The sequence below is a fragment of the Pectinophora gossypiella genome, chromosome 3, assembly GCF_024362695.1.
Source record: "Pectinophora gossypiella chromosome 3, ilPecGoss1.1, whole genome shotgun sequence".
Classification (NCBI taxonomy): domain Eukaryota; kingdom Metazoa; phylum Arthropoda; class Insecta; order Lepidoptera; family Gelechiidae; genus Pectinophora; species Pectinophora gossypiella.
This window is the reverse complement of record NC_065406.1, coordinates 9,369,527-9,380,710: the sequence shown is the minus strand read 5'-3', so window position 1 is coordinate 9,380,710 and position 11,184 is coordinate 9,369,527. Positions and strand designations below refer to the sequence as shown.

The window sequence follows — 11,184 nt, the reverse complement described above, 5'->3', positions numbered from 1 at the left end:
CGATATAGCAAAGCTTTTATGTGATACTACATAGGCGGTCCTGATGTTCACATAATTTTCTTGGCCAGGAATATCCATGTTTTATTTCTACAGTTCAAAACGCAAGCCAACTGTATTAAATACGACTGAAAGACTTACAAATGTATAATACACGTACGTAATCCAAGTAATCCTTGATTATTTTTATCCGTTTAAAAATAGCAATAAAGTGAGACCTGCAAATCTTCTTGTATAATAAAGTCGTTGTATTCACCCTTTTGGTAATCAATGTCTAATTCCGTAGTCGTAGCTTACGATAATGATTAACGACAAGGCTTATTAATTCGATCTGCGAGGATTACGACGGCTCGGGGCTGGGGGCGAAAAAACAAGCGAAAAGGGATGCTACAATCTTGTGCGTCACATTTTTAGGGTTGACAACGTGTTGGTTTGATACTAAGACTACCAGGTGAGATCGTGGTCAAACGAAAAATATCCATAACAATCCTAGTACAAAATAAAATATTTATTTACCAAAACAACACGTTGATACCTTATAACGCGCCTGTAAGAGATCTCTCTTAGAGATAAGTCCACCCTTGTAAACGTCCATTTCTTGTTTGTGATGTAACTAGTTGTTAAGTGCAATAAAGTATATTAATAAAGTATATTAAATAGATTTTGGCGGGAATATTTTATTTAAAGAATTGAATTGTCTAGCAAATTGTACCACACATTAAATAAGCATCACAATAGAATTTAACAAGTACTTAAGTATTATTAGGTACAGTACAGTACAGTACAGAAGTAAACAAGGACTATGACTGGTATTAGAAATACAAACCTAGAGCTATTTTTTACAAAGGTGCTTCTTCTTGTGTCGTGTTGTGAGGTTGATTACCAACCCCATCAACGCTGGTGTCTGATTTACTATTGAGCCGCCAAAGGCCCCTGACATGGCTAATGTGCTTAATTCCTGTAGGCTGACAAAGGTGCTAATTCCTGTAGACACCATCAAATTTTATATTAAGTTATACCTATCATTTTCTAATCCGCCAAAAATAAAGGGACGGTTTGAAGTATGTTGTCAGCTTAATTCTGTCGATTTTATAGAGAGTTGTTTTAGATTTCGGCTTAAAATTGACGTGTGTTCCATAAATTTTATGTCTGTCGGTTACTCGTCCCTTTCCTTTTCGGCGGATAAGAAAATGACAGGTATAACTTAAAATAAACTTGGATGGTGTTTACTGGAATCAGCAGCTTAGCTGAGTGTTTGATTACAATCTCACCTGATTAAATTCTAGCTTGCTAGAATACGATTGGGAAGCAACTCTGTCTACCGGAATTAGCACCATTCCAAAAGTAAATCATCATCATCATCACCAGCCCATTAACGTCCCCACTGCTGGGGCACGGGCCTTCCCTATAGATGGATAGGGAGATCGGGCCTTAAACCACCACGCGGGCCCAGTGCGGATTGGTGGTTATTAACGACTGCTAATGCAGCCGGGACCAACGGCTTAACGTGCCTTCCGAAGCACGGAGGAGCTCGAGATGAAAACTTTTTTTTTTGTGGTCACCCATCCTATGACCGGCCTCTGCGAAAGTTGCTGTACTTCAACAATCGCAAACCGAGCGCGTTTACCGCTGCGCCACCGAGCTCCAAAAGTAAATATAAAACCAAAATACAAGCTGGCAACCCTATCCCCAAATCTGTGTGTCAACAAAGGGTCGCATCTCGGGGGATGCGTTTGTTTTTAATAAAAGTGTTATTTAACTGTAATGTGATCAATGATCGCCCCACAACTATATTAAATTGTTCAGTTGGTTACCGAATTGCTGTAACTTAATTATTGTTTGTTTCTAGCACAGCATTTGAAACGGGTAAGTCGTTAAACATATTTTTATTTTTCGAATAAAAAATGATAAGTAATTATACCTGTATTAGCAAAATGTCTTCCTAAACACCGAACCATCATTACCGAAGCATGGATATTTTACTTTCGGCCAATCAGCCTGCAATGTCCTAATCAAACTAGGGACCACAAAGTAATTTTTGTGGTATGTCTCCACAAGGGTTCGAACCCAGGACCTCAGGATCGTGAGTCAAAAGCTCAACCTCTAGACCACAGAGGCCGTTACTAATCATTATGATACCTACCTAATGATATGCTTAATTAGCACATTATACAATTCGCGCTATCGACTGACCGATATGTAGGGAACTATCACTACATGTCGGCAGAACCCGGACATTTCATACAAACAACCTCGTTTTACACAGACACCACACATTGACGTTATGATACACTCGCATCTGTGTGTGCGAACTATGTTCGAGGGGGGTGAGGTAACCTCAGACGCTGGTGCGGAGCGGAGAGTTGCCGTTCTATACGTACTTATTCTATGATGTCGGTCAACGTTTACCAGTTATTTATCTCAAGTGTGCACAGCGAACACTGATAATCAGTATCAATATGATAGTGACACATTGATCTAACTAAGCCATAGGATACATGGACAACTTCAACGCTACGATGGCAGCGTTCCGCCGAAGACAATAACAACTTAAACAGGCTGTTAGTGACGTAACGAAAAGGGATCATTCAGACCATGATTCTGAGTTGATATCAAGTGGAATTTTCCATCTTTTTTTTTACGTGACTTATTGTAGATTTGCCACAGATGGCATTAACTACTTGGCCGGACAAATGGGGAGCGCTGAGGGCTCTCACCCGGTACAAAATTTAAGACAAGAGTCCTGAGGGTGCTCAATCGGGCGTGAACCTCGGCTCAGGGCGTCGTCTGAGCGGATAATATTCGAAAGATTTAATCGACCCCAGTTGGTCGATAGCGATAAGAGCTGAATGAGGGAAATCGTCGACCACGCCGGCGGGGTCGCTACCGGGGGGTTCTGAAGTGTTTGTCGTCACGAACTCATTGTCCAACCAAGTAGTTAATACCATTTGCGGCAAATCTGCAATAAGTCATGTCAAAAAATCATGGTTAATAAATTAACTATACATACCTACATTAACAGCCTATATACGTCCCATTGCTGTGCACAGGCCTCCCCTCAATCAACCGGAGAAATAAACTAACTAACTATAAACTATAACTACTACACAACTAAATTAACTACTACTACTAAATTAACTATAATTACTTAAATATATTTGACCGGTATCGTACGATATACCTCGCGCGGTCAGCTGATAAAAACAAACCAATAATGTCATATTTGTGTATGATACTTTTGAAACGTCAAACTTGACACGCGACATGCTTATCTGAGACTAGAGTAATGTACAGTTGTAGAGAAAACATTATTATAAGATGTTCAAATTAAAGTGTTGCTACAGCGCTGCTGTCGCGCGACAGTCACATTGCTACCGCGCAAAACAATTTGTATAGATTTATCCTGCTGCGATTAATTTGAAGGCGCTATAAGGATGAACTGTAAATTGAAATGTGGAGGAGAAAAATACTTACTTACACAAATAAAAGAATACAATGTTCAATGTTTTAAAGAATGGTTAAGAGTAGGTAATCTAAACCGTGCGAGCAGGCATGAAGAAACTATTTTATGCGTCGCTCCTTTTAAATAATTAAACGATAACAATAGAATAGAAAATTACCAGCTGGATGGACGATGTCTAATCAGTATGTTATTTTATTATACCTATAAGGTAATAGCGAAAACATGAATAATTGCTTACATATGTTATATACTAACGAACACATTTATTGTCATTATAATACCTAGTCTCAAGGACAGAAATGTACGACATACTTATACAAAGAAAATAATACTACAGCATAGGAAAATAACAACCACCGTGGTCTAGTGGTTAGGAGCATTGGACTCACGAGATAATGGTCCGGGTTCAATTCCCAATGGGGACACAGTCGTAAATTTGTAAGACTGGACTTCGTTTGGCTAGGACATTGCAGGCTGAATTACCTGGTTGTCCGACAAAGTAAGGCGATTCTGTGCTTCGGAAGGCACGTTAAGCCGTTGGTTACTAGCCCTAATGCCTCCACCAACCCGCAGTCGCTTAGCGTGGCGGAGTATGCTCCATATTGCCCATACCCCTCCAGTCGATTTTCAGAACGCCTGTGCCCAGCCTGTTTTCATGATTTAAGCTGGGGGACTTTGCAGGCCTTACTTCGTGTACTGTATCACTGCGACAAATAAGATCTATCAATATATAGTTCACAGCTTAAGAAACTTTTTTAATTTAATTTTATTATTTCCTCTGTCTCTGACGTAAGCCAAGGTTTTTCCCTAAGTCACTACTAAAAACGATTAAAATACTCTTGATATCGTCAGTCGTCATTTACCTTCTTCCAATTCCAGAAGCCTTGCTCTGTTATCTCTAAATAAATTATACCTGCTTATTAGCAAATAAGCAGGTATACGCAGGTATAAGCAGGACGACTGTAAATAAGCATATTTAGTATATCACTTTACTGGTCGAGTGTACTTCTACAGACACGTCGTTCTCTGCGTCAGTGTATTCGCAGTAGAGACAGTTGATTTTGTTTTACTTTTGAGCTATGTGTAATTTTAAAAGAAGCTATTAGTGAACCGTGAATAGTGAAGTTTAGGTGAGTCTATTATTACATAGCCTAATGTACGTATTTTAAGGAATGATTTAAAAAAAAAGACTATTTAATAGATTATTGACTCAAATACATGTAAGTAGTCAGATTGACTTCTTGGATTAAGTACATAATATAAACATAAACTGCTTATATACTTCCCATGCTGCTCAGCTGCGGGTTGGTGGATGCGGTTTAATTAACATAATTTTATTATATGTATACATTTTTAATATCTGGGTTATCTTAGTTCAAACAAAATAATACTCTACTACCTTCTTTTACTCAATATTTTCTGTAAGTATACCTCCCAACAATAATAACCCTGACACTACAACTATAAAGCGTTTACTTACCGCTTTACCGTCTGCTAGTGAAGATAAGTATGTAGACAATAAATTAAACCGCAATTAAGATAACATTCGTTTTTCAGGTACAATAAATACATAGTGAAAATCACCGGCAGTCAAGTATAGACAAAGCATGAGAGACATCGCGTGGGTTTTGGTGGCAAGCATCAGCTTAGCATGGGGGGCGCCCGCGCCGGCCGAGCGCGTTGCAACGGCGGATATGTGCATCCCCCTGGTGATCGCACACCGCGGCGCTAGCGGCTATGTGCCAGAGCACACCCTCGGCTCCTACGCCCTCGCCATCACTCTCGGCGCAGACTACGTCGAGCCCGACCTCGTCATCACCAGTGACGGACATCTAGTAGCTCGCCACGACAACGAACTCGGCCTCACCACAGACGTCAGTAAACATCAAGAATTTGCTCACCGACACAAAACAAAAACCGTCGATGGCAACGAACTTACCGGCTGGTTCACAGAAGATTTCACCCTCGCTGAACTGAAAACTCTACGCGCCGTAGAACGCATACCCGACGTAAGGCCAGGAAACGCGCGTTTAGATGGAAGTTTTACGATACCTACCTTCCAAGAAATTATTGATCTCGTGAAAAGCCTACAAAGTAGCCAGAAACGATTGATTGGTCTTTACCCGGAAATTAAACACAGCTCCTATTTCAAGAACTTAGGGTTGCCGCTAGAACAATTGGTGGTAGACACACTACACAGGAACGGTTACCGAGGCTCCAGAGCGCCGGTCTACATCCAATCATTTGAGGTAACAAATTTGAAAGAATTGAAGAATCTGACTGAGTTGAGGCTATTGCAGTTATATGAGAGTGATAAATCGGTGCAGCCGTACGACCAGATCGTGTCGGGTACAGGGTTGACGTATGGGGACATGGCGACCCCGGAGGGGTTGCGGGAGGTGGCGACGTATGCCGCGGCTGTAGGCCCGGACAAGAGCTACATCATCCCTCGCGATGCGAACAACAGGCTCGGACAGCCGACTACCTTCGTACAAGAAGCGCACGCAGTGGGTTTGAAGGTGCATCCGTACACGTTCCGTGCAGAGAACGCGTTCCTTCCAGCTGAGTTCCACAACTCCAACACTTCACCCTCGGCTATTGGAGACTTATCCGGGGAACTGAGGGCATACTTGGAGGCCGGTATAGATGGCCTCTTCTCTGATCAGCCTGACATCCCTCTACGAGTGCGAGGACCTTGTTTATAAAGGTGCCCATACACGCACACACTTAACCTTATTTTAGTTTGACAACTCTTAAATTAGTGCCATCCTTCACTTACTATACGTGCAAGAAAGAGATGCAGCTAGTTTTAGTCCTTTCAAATTAAGTTGATGGCTGCCCGAATCGACACCGTTACATACTTATTGTAATATATAGTAAACTAAGATTTAAAAGTGAATAAGAACAAAATAGTTATAGACACGAGCAACAATGCAACATTGAAAAGTACAACCGAGACAGACTACGAGTTTATCATTTAGGAATAAGGAAAATGTAACAGAGATGTTGATAAAAATAATAGGTACTTACTTACTACCTTCTTGCAACATGGTTGTAAGACTTGTAAGTCAACGTTAATTGTAATAAATGTTACAACAGTTAGTCTTACCTTACATCTAAGCACTATTGTTAACAATCGTTTTTGACACACTAGCACATCCCGTACATTTCATACAAAAAACCTCGTTTTACACAGACACTACACATTGACGTTATTGTACACGCGCGCGTGTGTGTGTGTGTGTGTGTATGACATCTGTAGGCTACCTACTAAAATACCTTAATTTAACAGGCATTACTTACTTAGATACGTACTACTATTTACGTAAGAAGCTTTTATAATATTAATCACTAGTATCTTAGCTAGGCCAAGCCCTAAATGTAGTGTATAAAACATCATTCATCTGTTACTAAGTAACACACTGTACATCAATGGTCGTGTGTGAATGTAATAGTTATGTTCTTGTTAAAAATCATCTGTTTATTATTATTCCATAGAACCATACTTTACTTACCCATTTAAATACATTTATAGACTCACACCCAATATCCCCTTTCCGTCATGCGTCAGTTTAAAATGTTCTTAAAAAGTAATTAGTTGCCGAGGTATATTCTGTTTGGAAGAAAAATAATATATAATCCATATTTGATAACAATGATTGTACCTACATCCAATATCCGCTTATTACGGAATTAAAAAAGCAATAAATGATAACGGAAATCTTTAAAAAATATTAGGTAGGTAGGTCCTACTTACTTATTGTGATGCCGTAGTCATAACATAATAGTACCTATATTAGATAGCGAGTTTTCGGTCAAAGTACCTAGTTGTACCTACTAGTACCCTTTGATTTGTATTCTAACAGGTAGTTCTTCCATTTCTAGTACAATTTCTAATCAAAAAAACAAATGTCGTGAGGAAACCCACGAGAAATGAATTGGTCTAAGTTTTCCCCTTGCGGTTTGGAAGGTCAGATAGACAGTCGCTTCTGTAAAAGACCGGACCTGTCAAGTCTTCAGGGCGTCTGCAAAATGCTTCTTCTATCATATGGGTTGTGAGGTGAATTACCAACCCCATCAACCCTGGTGTCAGTAAGCAGTAACCGGGACCACCGATTTAAGGTGCCTTCCGAAGCATGAATCATCTTACTATGGGCCAATCAGGTGATCACCCTGTAATGTCCTAACCAAACTAGGGATCACAAAGTGATTTTTGTGAAATATTTCCCCCGGGACCTCCGGATTGTGAACTCAACGTTCTACCACTAAGTAGAGGCCGTTAACGCTAATCAAAGTTTTTCTAATTTTCAATATATTATAACTTTGTAGGTTCTAGTTTTACGAGCTGTGTTAGGCATGGAATCATAATTAGGTATGTAAGTATGTACTGTTTAGATTAACGGTAAATACGTTCCTTATAACAAAAATAATACTTAACAATACTATAAAACTCTCTCTGCCTACCCTTTCGGGTATTTAGGCGTGATGTAAATATCTATTATTACAATTGATCACAACCAACTGCAGGAAAAGGTATCCACTACCTATAGATAAAGTAAATAACATTCTAAGAAGCTACAATTTATGGAGGCTATAAAGAAATAAAAGGCTAATTACGATTTTTATCTCTTTAGTTATCTCTTTAACGTGATAAAAATGTACTTCCTCAGAACTTCACAGTAAGCAGTCACTGCTAGCATGGAAAGGAGTATTTTTGTGTGTGTTCTACTCGCCGGTTGGCATAATCCGGTATGGACAACGCAAGATGGAGTTTCTAGGGCGCGTGATCCAAAAACTTGTGAACCATTAGTGATAGCGCACCGCGGTGCCAGTGGCTACGTACCGGAACACACTCTCGGCGCATACGCCTTAGCAGTCACCATGGGAGCCGACTACATCGAACCTGACGTCGTCATGACCAAGGACGGCCACCTGATCGCACGACATGAAAACGACCTCTCACTGACGACTGACGTAGTCCACCGTCCCGAGTTCGCTAGCCGCTTCCGCACCCAATCCGTCGACGGCAGCCAGACAAGTGGATGGTTCTCCGAAGACTTCACATTAGCTGAAATAAAAACTTTGCGAGCAGTAGAATCATTGCCTGAAGTAAGACCCGGCAATACTCGAATGAATGGATCGTTTGAAATACCCACTATGCAAGAAATCATCGACTTAGCAAAGAGTTTAGAAATTAGTGAAAGACGAATTATAGGAGTTTATCCGGAAATTAAACACGGCACTCATTTTCAACGTCTTGGCTTAGCTATGGAAAAGCCCCTGGTTGATTTGTTGAATGCAAACGGATATCGCGGACCAGATGCTCCAGTTTTCATCCAATCTTTTGAAATAAGTAATTTAAGGGAACTTAAAAACATGACTGACTTACCGTTGCTGCAACTAATAGCTGGTAATGTTACTAGACAGCCGTTTGATCAAGCGCTGCTGGGTACTGGGGTGACTTATGGCGACATGGTGACAGCGGAAGGACTGATGGATATATCAACTTATGCTACGGCCGTGGGTCCTGATAAGAGTCATATCATCCCTCAAACAGTGAACAATACTCTTGGTACTCCGACAAATTTTGTTCGGGACGCACACGCTGTAGGTCTAAAGGTGCATCCCTACACGTTTCGTGCGGAAAATTCGTACCTGTCCGCAGAGTTCCGGAGTAATGACACTTCACCGGCTGCTCTCGGAGACTCTAGCGGGGAGATGAGAATGTTCCTAGCGACTGGCATAGACGGCCTGTTCACCGATCAACCAGACATCATGGTGCGTCTGGTTGGAGGTACCTGTTACCGCAGTAGTAACTCTCGTCATTTACTGTGCAAACTCCTTTTGTTTTATGCAATTATTGTATTAAATTTTCTGTATTTTTTTAGATAAATAATTCAAATGCGTCAGTTTAATATATAATTTACGAGTTCGTTCGTTGTCGTTCAATGTCTGCACAGAGAACCTTCATTTACTTACCTTATACGTTAGCGTTGGACCTTATGTAAATAACCGTAAGTACCTCTCAAATCTTCAGATTAGGTAAGCGGACGAGAAACGGGATAATGCTAGGGGGATGATGTTGCTGTTGGACCCTGTAAGCTTTCAACAGTCATGTACCTACCATAGAGCAACACTGGTACCTACTTAATAATAATAATATTTAAATTATATACATTTATTAAGTTATACATTTATAAAGTATTATTGATTGATTGATTGATTGATTGTTATACCTATTTGTTCTAGAACTCCGGAACCATTGGTTTTACATTATACAATATTCAGATCCATATAGAAGGTGTCGCGAATAAAGCAACCATCCGGAGTTTCGGAAATTGGAACGGAACATCTTCCGATTTTGGATGCCCTAGTCATAAATACGCAGAACCACAAGTCGTAAGAAGACCACTAGCGCATACAGTTATCGATTTTCTTCGGCGGCAGCGACTTCTTCGGTCATATAAATAAATTCACATTCACATCCCTATGGAGGGGGGTAGAGCTACAGTCAATACTTGTCCCAAAACCGCAAGGTAGTTTATGATGAACCGCATGGTGATAGTTTATCAACCCCTTGCCTCGCCTAATGAAGTTCATCATTTTAGATATGACATTTGCGGCCACACTTACTTTGCAACTACTTGGCCAGACAATGGGGAGCATTGAGGACTCTCAATCGGTACAAAATTAAAGATAACAAGCCTGGTTACTTTGCAGCCCTTCAGTTTGGCTCTAAATCGAAAATAAACAAGTAACAAGTAAAAATAGTCCCATTATTAAAAAATGCATAGTTTATCCTACGTACATTACCTATTAATGCTTCAAATTATTAAAATTTTATTTTATGGTTGTTCATAGATTTCGAGCTGGAACTCGTTGCTTTTATCTCCATATGAAACCTCAGTAGGTTTCTGGAAACATCAGACATCGTTTCATGTCTAGGATACATTTATATGAATACGGATACGTTTAGGATACTTACAAACGCCTGGACAATTAAAATACCAAAATAAAGTTTTGCTTTATTTTGTCATCAGGCTCTGGAATATCGTGCAAAATGAATTTAATATAATACCTCAAAGTAATAAAGGACAACACAATCGTCGGATGCCGTAATAAGCGAAGTCTTCTAGAACAGCTTGGCACATCACCACTGCTACCATCTGACTATATCTAATACCTACCCATTGAATACAAATAGTTAGAAATATTATATAAAATAAAAAGAAATGTTTAAAAATTAGAACTCTTCAGTCCATCGGAGTAGCAACTCCATTCTGGAAAAATCACGGTACTTATAAAAAGAATGAAACAAGAAAATATCACCGATTTTTTTCCGAATAGTGATGTTTAGGAGATAGCCGTGATAAGCGAATTTACAAATTAACGTAGGACAACGGGTTCACGTAAGTCTTATTTATGTGAGATCGCGTTTAGCGTGGTCTTACACGAGGGGATTTCCTGGAGCCTTAAACTCTAGAACGGCCTCAGTGGTCCAGTAGTTGAGAGTTGGACTCACAATGCAGAAGTCCCGAGTTTGAATCCCTTAAAATCACTTTGAGATCCCTAGTTTGGTTAGAACACCCGATTATATGAAAGTAAGATGATTCTTGCTTCGGAGGGCACGTTAAACAATCGGTCCCGGCGACTTAATACTAAGTAAGTATGTAGTCGTTACTGAGCCATGGTGGAGGCTTTTGGTGGCTCAATAGTAACCCTGA

General features: G+C 40.1%; 2 protein-coding genes across 2 annotated transcripts; both read left to right on the top strand.

Annotated features, from left to right (window-relative positions):
- Positions 1-4,443: 4,443 nt before the first annotated feature.
- LOC126381802 (uncharacterized) lies at positions 4,444-6,562 on the top strand. The gene is made up of 2 exons (XM_050031295.1): positions 4,444-4,590; positions 5,018-6,562. The coding sequence occupies exon 2, from the start codon at positions 5,068-5,070 to the stop codon at positions 6,163-6,165; it is 1,098 nt and encodes a 365-aa protein (XP_049887252.1). The 5' UTR covers positions 4,444-4,590; positions 5,018-5,067; the 3' UTR covers positions 6,166-6,562.
- Positions 6,563-7,750: 1,188 nt separating this feature from the next.
- On the top strand, positions 7,751-9,387 carry LOC126381801 (uncharacterized). The gene has a single exon (XM_050031294.1). It carries the CDS (start codon positions 8,159-8,161, stop codon positions 9,350-9,352), a length of 1,194 nt encoding a protein of 397 aa, XP_049887251.1. The 5' UTR covers positions 7,751-8,158; the 3' UTR covers positions 9,353-9,387.
- The last annotated feature ends 1,797 nt before the right edge of the window (positions 9,388-11,184 follow it).

What these genes read in the sequence shown, in the direction of transcription:
- LOC126381802 (XM_050031295.1), top strand. Translation starts at nt 5,068, where the DNA reads ATGAGAGACATCGCGTGGGTTTTGGTGGCAAGCATCAGCTTAGCATGG.
- LOC126381801 (XM_050031294.1), top strand. Translation starts at nt 8,159, where the DNA reads ATGGAAAGGAGTATTTTTGTGTGTGTTCTACTCGCCGGTTGGCATAAT.